At 54.8% G+C, this 10596-nt stretch overlaps 1 protein-coding gene, 1 long non-coding RNA gene and 1 pseudogene across 2 annotated transcripts in view; 1 reads left to right on the top strand and 2 right to left on the bottom strand.

The window, feature by feature from the left end:
* Window positions 1-5293, bottom strand: part of KLF11 (Kruppel like factor 11) — a 13459-nt gene extending 8166 nt beyond the window's left edge. The window contains exons 1-2 of the mRNA XM_011365137.2: window positions 5101-5293; window positions 2866-2999 (exon numbers count right to left, since the gene is read on the bottom strand). Of these exons, the coding sequence (XP_011363439.1) occupies window positions 2866-2999; window positions 5101-5293 (327 nt within the window). The remainder of the gene's footprint in view (window positions 1-2865; window positions 3000-5100) is intronic.
* On the bottom strand, window positions 583-701 carry LOC111743016 (annotated as a pseudogene).
* Window positions 5294-9672: 4379 nt separating the features above from the next.
* On the top strand, window positions 9673-10167 carry LOC111742992. The gene is made up of 2 exons (XR_002781557.1): window positions 9673-9793; window positions 9880-10167. It is a non-coding gene; the product is annotated as an uncharacterized LOC111742992 (long non-coding RNA).
* The last annotated feature ends 429 nt before the right edge of the window (window positions 10168-10596 follow it).

Below are 10596 nucleotides of genomic sequence, written 5' to 3'. Positions count from 1 at the left end.
AGCCAAGCCAATTAACTACCTGAAAGATGCTTGATGAAACCTGTTCTTTCGTCTCCCACCCCTGTACTTCCGTTCGCTTCATCCTGAGAAGGAAGGAGATGGGGCCCACGGCTCTGACCACGACTTGTTCCTCACAGGCCTGCCGTGCTTGGGCGGAGGGGTTGACTACGGTGACCGCCAACTTCTTTCTGTTTCATCTTCCCCAGGCTCTCAGCGCCTTTCCCTCCACAGCGCCTTTCATGACCTGTAACTTTTCTGTTTCTTTAGTTATTTGTTGAGTGTCTTCCCACCAGAGAGAACCTTCTTAAGGTTAGGGAGCTAGCTTAATTCACCGTGAACCCTTAGTTCCTGGCTCACTGCAGCTAACAGTAACTGTTGGTTGGATAAGTGAATAAAGGCAAGCACTTACTGCACTCCCCGCCCCTCTCTTGCAGCTTGGCTGTCCTGCAGACATCTCAAATTCAGTGTCCTTGAATCTGAACTTATTCTATCTAAATCTGGGTTTCTTACCTCCAGATACCCACAAATCCTCCCCTTTCTGCACTTGTTTCCTTCTGCCAATTTTTTTTTTTTTTTTTTTTACATCTACAGCACCTAGTCTTCCTAGGTGGTCTCCCATCCAAGTACTAACCAGGCGCGACTCTGCTTAGCTTCTGCAATCAGATGAGATCCGGTGTGTTCAGGGTGGCGCGGCTGTAGACCCTTCTGCCAGTTACTTCATGCCCTTCTTCTTCCTAAATCTCTCTCAGATTATTAACTTCTCTCTGTCACCCACTCCTGCCTTTGTCCAGGCTACCATGATCTCTGCGATGACTGCCACTGCCTTCCAGCTTCCTGCATCATTTCCAAACAGTTCCCCAAATACAGGACCCCTTTGCACATGGCGTTCCTTCTGCATGGAGCACCTCGACGCTTCTCCACTCGTGCTCTGTGAGACGGCACCGTAATTTCTCAGGGAAGCCTGTCCTGACTTCCAAACAGCAGGGCCACCCAGGGCTTTGGAGTCAAACCTGGATCCAAATCCCAGCTGCCAGTGTGGCCAAGTCGCAGCTGGCTGAGTCTTATTCCTGTAGACTGGGAGGGGGCAGCAGCTCTCCGGGAGTCTGGTGCCCCAGCTTCTCTCACCTCAGCTTGTTTCTGCTCCCTGGACAACAGGAACACCTGGAAACTGGGGCAGCAGAGGCTCCGGGCCCTTAAGGCATAAGGTCCAATTCTGCCTACCTCTAGCTCATGTTCCAGAAAGACAGGTCTTCGCTCGTGCTGATCTCGCCCCTCTCCTCCCCTGCCGCTACCCAGACACCATTTTCCATGAAGCCTTTCCACTCACTCACTCTCTCACTCCAGGCTGCGGCTGCCGCCCAAACCCAGATTCTGGTCCTTCGTGGAGTTGGGGATATGGACATGTTGTAAACTGAAGACAGAGGCCATTCACTTAGACGCTGCTGAGGTGTCGTCAGCACCAGGCACCACAGACCTCCCGGCAGAGAAGGACTAGCAGGCAGACTGAACACAGACACAGATAACGCCCATGTAAAGCAGAGCAGGTTGCCATTGGTTAGACTGTCACCACGTTCTCACGTGTCCCTCCGGAGAGAGTCTATGTATATGCAAACATACTGTGACACAAAGGATAATGGTCTCTACCTTCCGAACCTCGCTTGCTGACTTCGCAACGTGTCTTGGTGGCTATTACGTATCTGTACACAAAGACCAGCCTCATGCTTTGTAGTAGTTAAATTATATTTCCTTATATCCACATATCATTATTTATTTAACCGCTCCTGCTTAAGTCACCAGGGAGTTGGGTTGTTTCCAGTTTGCCGAGACATCGCGTCCACACGCCGTTTGTCCCCATGCAAGGGTCACTACAGGATCACGTCCTAGAATTGGAATTGCTGCGTCAGCTACTCTTGTAGTGCTTTTTTTTTTTCTTTTATTATTTTAGTTTTTGGTAAGTTTCAATGGAAGCATAGCATAAATACAGGAAAGTGCACAACTCAGCGAATTTTCACAAGGCAAACACACTTGGGTCACCAGCACCCAGATCAAGAAACAGAATGTTAGTAGTATCCGGAAGCCCCGTCCCTGGTGCCCGTCCGGGATGACCCTTATCATGGCTTCTGACACCAAGCATCACTTTTGCCTGCGTTGAACCTGTACAAAGAGAATTACATAGGAAGTTGTTCTCTTTTGAGTCCGCCGTGTCGTTGCATCTAGTTGGGATTCCTTTGTTCTCGTTGCTGTGGAACACAGTGGACTGGCAGATTCCTCTGCTGGTGGCCATCAGCGTCGTTGTTTTCAGTCTGGGGCTGTTATGAATAATAAAGCTGCTATGACAATTCGGATATGTGGGGATGTGCATTTTTAACTTAGAAAAAATAGTCGAATCGCCCTCCAAATGTGCTTTTATGCTCATTTATCCTGCCAGCAATGGTCGTAAAGCCAGTTCCCCATGTCTTCACTAACGCAGGCCTTCTTGAATCTTCTGACTTTTACCAAGCTAAGTGGAAAAAATGAGAATTCATGATATTATTGTGTATTCTTTTGACGGAGTTTACTTGAGAGTTTTCGTATATGTAAAAGCCATCTTGATTTCTTTTTTCCGTGAACTTTGGAAGGAATTTTAAACGACAGTACAGAAACCCGGAGCGTGTTTATCTGCTGAAGGGAAAGGGTCAGTGGAGAAAAATGACGCAAGAGAGAGGGAGGGAGGGGCCGCTGGAGGGAAGAGGTTGGGAAGTGCGGGCTGGGCGGGGGACTGGTGAGGCACACGCGGGAGGAAGGACAGGCAGGAAGGGAAGATGGCTGCGGATCCAGAAGATTCTGGGACAGGGGAGGAGGCCAGGGTGCTCACATGTGACTCACCTTCTTGGTGACATTGGAGGATAAGCTCTCCGCTGGGGAGGGTGCCCTGGCGAGGTGAGAAGGGTTTGGAGTAGAGAAACATGTTAAGGACTCAGCCAGAGACGGTGACAGCGACTGCCTGTTGCACCGAAGACCTAGCCAGAATGTGGGCGTGACGCTGAACAGAGCGTTGGGTTCTTGTCCTAGCTCTTGGTATTAAAGTGCCGGGTCACCTGGGGCAGGTCTCGTTGTCATCTCTGAGCCTCAATTTTCTGACCTGCAAAGCGGAGTCGGGTTAGCCCTGTGGTTCATATCAGTCCTGTACTATGAGCACGTTCGTTTTCCTGGTTTTGCTTTGAACACAAGGACAGAGAATGCATTTTTTTGGTGTGTGTAGTTAAGTACAGTTTAAGGGCTATTATTTATTCAGAGATTATATACTCCTAATAATTTCTTGTTAGAATGTCCTTTCTCTTAGGAAAAGATGGTGATAGCAGATGGTACATAATGCCCTAACTTATGAAAACAAAACATTGGCGATCCAATGGTAGACCCCAGAGTTTGTTCTGAAATTTCATGGTCAGCGAAGTGCGCAAATCTGAGACTCTGGATGAGATGCTTTTGAAGGTTATCTCCGATAACCGTGTTCTGCAAGGGCTGGTTTCTCCCCATGGAGCTTGGCAATGCTGGTTTCTCCCCAAGGAGCTTGGCGATGCTGGTTTCAGGCCTTGTCAGAAGCAGACAGTTGGCACTGACTCCACTCCGCCCTGGGCCCGGCAGCGGCTGAGAGGGGAGGACCCGCAGCACGCAGACTCCTCCCCTCTGAGACCCTCAGTGCCCGTCCAGGCCTTGGCAGCTCTTGAGTTTTCAGTCTTTGGTCAGAGCCCAGCCGTGGAGCCAAGAGGAAGAAAGCGGGGCTGGGGGCTGCCCTGCCCGCCCCACCTGCCTGCCAGGCTGGGCGGTGGGTCAGGGAGCGCTGGCTTGGGAGGGTGAGCTGGCTGCCCGCCAGGCCTGGGTCCAGCCCATCCTTCCTGCCTTTCTCTTTCTCCCTGGGCTGAGCTCACTAGACCGGAGGCTGCACAAGGACCAGCACGTGCTGTGAGCTGACCAGCTCCTTGACCCGTGGTCTATATGACTTAAAAAATGATTGACTAATGGATTAATGAAATCACCAACCCCCTAATCCCTTAGCTGTTGAGTGATCGATCCACCAATTGCCTGGCAATGGGTGTCTGCTGCTACTAACACCCTAGGGGTCCTGTCTCCTTCCCCTGAGGACACTGGTAGTGGGGGAGCAGAGGAGTATGTGCCTCTGGAGTAGGGGTAGTTGAGGCACATACCATCCAGAGCTGTGCCTCAACTACCCCTACTGGAGTAGGGGTAGTTGAGGCACATACCATCCAGAGCAACCTGTTCACCTTACAGATGTGGAAACTGATGCCTGGTGAGTCGCACAGAGCCACTTTGCTCAGGAGAGAAAGAATAGCGATGCCTTTTCTGATGTGTTTGAGTTACAAGGAGCTTCAGCTCAACAGACACGTATTAAACACCAAACGCGGGCCAAGAGTCATGTGAGGTGTGGGCTCTTCATCCCTTTTTGTTCTCTGGTTTCCAGCCCCATTTTATAGATGAAAAAACCGAGGAATAGGGAGGAAAGTAGCCTGTCTGTCATCACTGGCCTGTGCTGGTGGAGCCAGGATCCTTCTCTCCAGCCCAAGTGCAGGGCTTCCTTCTCCCAAGTGTCTTCTGGAAGACGGGCACTGAGAGCACACGTGTCCCTGGCAGTGTGCCTGGGGCGGTGGGGTACACCACCTCCCAGCTCTCTGCCCCTCCCCGGGGGGGTGAGGGAGGGGGCTGATTATCCTCCTTGCCCCCCCGCCCCCCCGCACAGCTTTTGCTTGGCGGCTATGGCTGCCTCGTGGCTGCTGCACTCGCCTTCTCTCTCTGTCCTCAGGGAGGCACACCCTCTGTGTGTTGTGTCTTCAGACCTTTCAGGAGGGAGAACCAGGTTGTATCTATGCATCAGGCCCCCGGGCTCAGGTGCCCAGCCCGAAACTTTTGCTAAAGGAAAGCCCCAGGATGGGGCTGTGGGCGTAGTGGGCCCCTGGAGGCTTCTCTGAGGGGACCGATACTTGGCAGGGACCCTGGGCAGGACAACCTATGGTGCGAGAAGGAGAGCCCTACTATGTGATATGGGACCGTGGAGGAATAAGATCAACCCTGACCTTCAGTTCTGGCCATTTGCAGGAGACTGACCCACGAAGAAGGCGATGTACTTAAACCAAGGGCCATAACGGAGACACAGGTACAGGGACACAGAGGGGACCTGACCACTCCTGCTCACAGAGCTGGCAGCAGAGTGTTCTGGGACAGCTTCCCACAGGAGTTTAGGGACAAGTAGGCGGTAACTATCCAGAGAATGGAGGTGACGTTTCAGCATAGACGACATGTCGTACCACCTTCGCATGTGTAAGGGGTGCCCGGTAGATTGAAATAAGCCCCAGCAAAGAGCTGACAGCATCCAGTCCAGCACCCTTGACCTCGAGCAGCATCAGAATCCCCCAAGGGTGTGTTGAAATGCGGATGCTGATGCCCGGGCCCTCCCCAGAGCTCCTGATTCAGAAGGTCTTGAATGGAGTCAGAATTTGCGTTTCTAGCAAGTTCCCAGATGTCGACACCGTTGGTCCAGGGACCATCCTGTGGACACCACTGTTCTGGTCCGACCCCTCGTTTTGTGGGAAGAGAAACCGAGACCCAGAGAACAGAAGCAACGTGTCCAAGTCGCCTCTGAGCGCGAGCAGAGAAACGTCTGGGAGCCGGGCCTCCCGACGGGCGCCCAGCTCAGCGCCGTCCACTGTGTCCCGAGGCTCCCTAGACAGATGCCACCACCTTGCGGTCAGAAGAAAGCCTTTGGAGGCCAGTGGGGCGTTGGGCAACAGCATGCACTACCTGCTGGCCTGGGAGGGCCACCTTCCAAGTGTCCCCAGGGCTGCCCAGCCCCTCTGCCTGGCCGGAAGCTTGTGATGGGCACGCTGCCAGCCTGGCTTCCCCAGTGACCCAGTGTGGCCCTGGAACCAGCCCAGCTGGGCAGCAGCTCCAGACGTTGGCAGAGTGGCCAGTGGAGAAGTGGGCCCGGAAGGGGCCTGAGCCAGGGTCTGTCCCGAAGCCTGCTCCTCCCTCCCGCCCTCGGGGGCAGCCAGGCTGAGCCTCTGTCAGGCTGCCCTGGCCCTGTGGCCCCATACTGGCCAGCCCCCTGGCTCGGCAGATACAGAAATGGATTTTAACCCCTCGAAGCAGATGCCCCACCCAGCTCAGAGCCGAGCACAGCAGGACCAGGGGAGTCGTGCGGCTTTGCCCCGAATGATAACAATATAAAGTAATATAAACGATATTAATATAAAGTAAAGAAAATGTTGGTCATATAGGCCACTGTCATCACACATGGTGTGCCAGGTGCTGTCAGCACACATGTTCCCCCTGATCTCACTGAAGGGGTACGTGGACTTTGTCACTGTCATCACTCCCACTGTGCGGAGGCGGAAACTGAGGACAAGGTGGGGGTTAAGGAACTTATCCGAATCATACAGCGGCCTGCTCTGCTCCTCGGCTCGCTGCCCCCCACCCCCGCCCCAGGCCCTGCCCACAGGTGAAGGTGTGCAGGCTGGGCCATCGCGTGCCGCTGTCTCGGACCGAAGTAGGGGTTTGAAGTCCCTGGTTATATCCTTAATGTCCGTGTGGCTGGCCCAACTGAAGATTTCTTTATTTTACATAGTAATTTAAATAAATTTTAATATTACCATTGCAAAAACAACTCGTCCTCATTATAGAAAAGAAATACAAAAAAGCACATACGAAGTAAAATTCTCCTTGCTCCTCCCCCTCTCCCCCCTCCCCTCTCTCCCTCTCATCATGTGGAGAAAAAAGCGCATCTTCCCCTCTTCCATTCGCCTCCCTGGGCGGGTAACCAGTGCCAGACTTTGTTCTGCATGCAAATATACCACACGCGCGCACACGCGCACACACGCACACGCACGTGCACACACACGCACACACACACACGCACACACACACGCATGCGCGCGTGCACACGCACGCACGCATGCACACGCACACACACGTGCGTGCACACATGCACACACACGCACACACGCACACACGCACGCGCGCACACACACGCGCGTGCACACACACGCACACACACTATTTGGATTTTTAAAGTCACACACGTGCACAGGGCTGTCCATGTTGTACTGTAGTTGGCCTTCCCATCCCGGAAGCCTCTGGCCCAGGGCCACACTGACCATTGGAGCCCACGCGTCCTACAGGCCCCTCAGGAGCCCAGCCAGCACCTCGACTTTTCGTTTCTGTGGCTCTAAAATGGCAGTGAGAAGCCTGCCCCGGCTGAGCTGTTCCAACGGAGAGAGGACGCTCCACGAACAAGCATCCGAGTGACCCCCGCTCAGAGCAGGTTGTGTTTTGGCTTACCCGGGCCCAGTCTTCCCTCATGTCAGAACCAGTGTGTCTGTGTGTGTTTTATTTTATGCCTCGGAGAGAAGGGACAGCTGGGAGCCTCATACTGGGACTGCATCACCGATAGCCCCGGATGTGGGCCCCCCAGCGACCTGAGTCCCACGGGGCGGGGGCGGTGCAGGAAACCACAGTTTGCACCCCAGGCCGGGCGGTCCCGGGTGCTGTCGGCGGGCAGACTCCACCGCAGCCAGGCCTCGGAGCGTTTTCAGACACACTGACCCTGCGCTGTGCAGAGCAGGGCTTGGAGGCCGTTCAAGTTCCCAGCCCTCGACTCCCTGGCTCCCTGGCTCCCAGCACAGAGCTCTGGGTGGGGAAGGAAGGGAGGGCCGAGAGTGCGCAGGCCCAGCACATTCCTCTGGGTGGGAGTCGGTGGGAAGGGTGCTGGAAACACCTTGTCCCTCGGGGGCCCACCGAGGGCTTTGTTTGGAAACTCCCCACGCTGGGGAAAAGCCCTCCCAGCCTTTGGATGGGCTTGGTCACCACTTCCTCTGCAGAGGGACACACCCAGGCTGGTTGCCTCGGCAGCTGGTGGGGAGGGGGTGGTGGTTACAGGGAGGCAGGCTCCTCTCTGCCTCGGCTTCCCGCTCTGAGCTATGATGGCACATCGTTGGGATGGTGATATGGTGGCAGAGAGCAGACAAAACAGTCCCCGTGGGCTTTAACCAGCCTCCAGATTCCAGCCAATGTCAGCTGGACCACAGATGCCCAGGCGGTCCGGATCGGGCTCTGGGGCTGGGAAGCATTTGTTACCAAGATTGCCTAATTCATGTGTAGCCCCCACTCCTCATGTAGAGGACATGAGAGGGTTAAATGACCCCACTGCCATCCAGAAAGTGGACGTGCTATTCATTTAGTCATTTCAACAGACTCCTGCTGGCAGCCAGCCCCGAGCTGGTCCCAGGGATCCTGAGACAGCCAGCTCCTGCTGCCCTCCTGGAGTACAGTCTGGGGGAGGACACGGGGTTGGGGGCAAACACACAGGTGACTGAGCACTGGGAGCTGGGCCAGAGGAACCGCAGGGAGCGGGGACCCCACTGCAGACAGGTGTTTCATTCTAGGGTCAGGACTGGCCATGTTTGAGCTGAGCTTCGCAGAGGAAAAGGAAAAGGAAGAGAAAAGGGGTGTGTGTGTGGTGTGTGTGTGCGCGTGTGTGTGTGTGTGCGTGTGTGCGCGCGCGCGTGTGTGTGCGAGTGTGTGTGCGTGTGTGTGCGCGTGTGTGTGTGTGCGTGTGCGTGTGTGCGCGCACACACACGCATGTGTGTTGGGGCAACAGTTCAGAGGAAAATGAGTGGATCATGGAAGGCTGGAGCATGCGAGGCAGGGGAGATTGGTTCCCACCCCACCCCCACAGAGACGGGGAGTTGGGGGGAGGGCACATTCATAAGGCAAGCCAAGGGCCTTGCAGGCTGTGCTGAGGGTTTGTATTTTATTCTGAGAACCAAGAGCATTAATGGAACACGAAGGGGAAGAGGAAATCGCATTTGCATTTTAGGGCCACGCTTCTGACCACAGGGCAGAGAGTAGGTTGAGCAGGCACAAGGCCGGAGGCAGGGAGACCCATCTGTAGGTGGCTGCAGTAATTCTCTGCCGCAGAGAAAAAATGGGGGTGTATTCAACACGTGTTTATTATCTCACAGTTTCCGTGAGATAGTAAAAGAGGATTCTGGACGTGGCGTGGCTGGGTCTTCTGCTCGGGGTCTCATTTATCCGCAGTGGCGCGTCGGCTGGGCTGCGTTCTCATCTGACGACGTGACTGAGGGAGAATCTGCTCCTGCTCTCAGCTTGTTGGCTGAACTCTTTTCTGTGAGGCTGTATGGCCCAGGAACAGGCTTCTTACTGACTGTCAGCTGGAGGCCATGATGGGTCCTAAAGGTGGCCTGCAGTTCCCTGCCACAGGCCCCTTCATTGGCAGCTCGTTTCCTCGAGGCCAGCAGGAGAGGCTCTCTCTAGTCAGCTAAGGCAGAGTCTTGTATGACAGGATGTGGTCACGGGAACGACATCCTATGTGGCATATCCCATTGGCCAGAAGCAAGCCACAGGTCCCGCCCACAGTGGAGGGGAGGGGCTGTACCCCAGGGCAGGAGATGGCAGGTCCATCTCAGAACTGCCCAGCACAGGAGACGCCTCTGTCTATTGTACACACTCTCAGTGTATGCGGAAAACTGAAAAGAGCATTTTATGTACAAACGGGTAGGTGGCCCTGTTGCTGGGCAGGGACCTAGCGCTCTCCTCCCTCCCCCCACATACCCTGGGGGGTTTAGAGGTTGCACAAAGCTCTTCTCCTCATTTGTTTCTCTCCGGGCATTTACCTGAGGGCTGAAAGGCCTTATGGGAAACACGGGAGTGGTATCTGCCCAGCTCCTTCCCCCAGGCCGATCATAATTCCTGTTTTCCTCAGGACACAGTAAACGCTTGGAAGGTGAGCATGGGACATAAACCAGACCAATAGGCTCCTTCTGGGATCTGAGCAGGGGCTGGCAGGAATGAAAGTGTCTTTCTTTCCAGGGCAGCTGTGAGGATGTGCCAGGGCCCCCGGCATCACCACGGGAGGAGGGTCTGCCAGCAGCAGGGGAGAGCGAGGCCAGCACAGAGGGACAGCAGAGCAGACCTAGTGAGTGACCGAATGACTCACTGGAGCCCTGGATGTCCGCAGACTTCCTCGCTGTGAGCCTGTGAGCGGGCAAATCCACACCCCGCCCCCGCCTCCATTTGTTAGCTTTAGCTGAGTTGGGATTTTTGACCCTTGTCAATGAAAAAGTGTCCCAGAATTAAAGCTCGTAGGTTTCCCAGTGAGTATGCATCGCTGCAGTCAGGGCTGGGTGGGAAGCTGGGCTTGGGGCCTCCCCTGTGGGACTCCCCAAAGGCAATGGCGGGCAACGAAGCCTCCAGCGCTCGGAAAGGCTGCCGTTGTCGTTCGGAAGGCGAGCGGGGCTGGGGCATCCTCTGCAGCAGACTTTTCTTTCTTCCACAGATACTTCCCTTTTCTTTTTTTCCATTTCTAAGTTTTAGGGCACTGACCTTCTGAGACGCTTAAAGTCTTGCCCCCGTGAAGGTTCTCAAAAGTCAAATCCACACCCTAGAGCTACTCTCAGTGTGAATCAAAACGGCAGGGCGGAAAGGGGGGGACCCGCACTCCGCCTCTTCACCCCAGGGCCCCTCCGTCTGCCCGGAACCAGCCAGGCGGCGTCTTGTGAGCTTCCTGGTCCCCTTCCTCCGCGCCTG

The sequence above is a fragment of the Pteropus vampyrus genome, unplaced genomic scaffold, assembly GCF_000151845.1.
Source record: "Pteropus vampyrus isolate Shadow unplaced genomic scaffold, Pvam_2.0 Scaffold105, whole genome shotgun sequence".
Taxonomy (NCBI): domain Eukaryota; kingdom Metazoa; phylum Chordata; class Mammalia; order Chiroptera; family Pteropodidae; genus Pteropus; species Pteropus vampyrus.
Note: the sequence above shows the minus strand (reverse complement) of the source record. Positions and strands in the feature narration are given on the sequence as shown.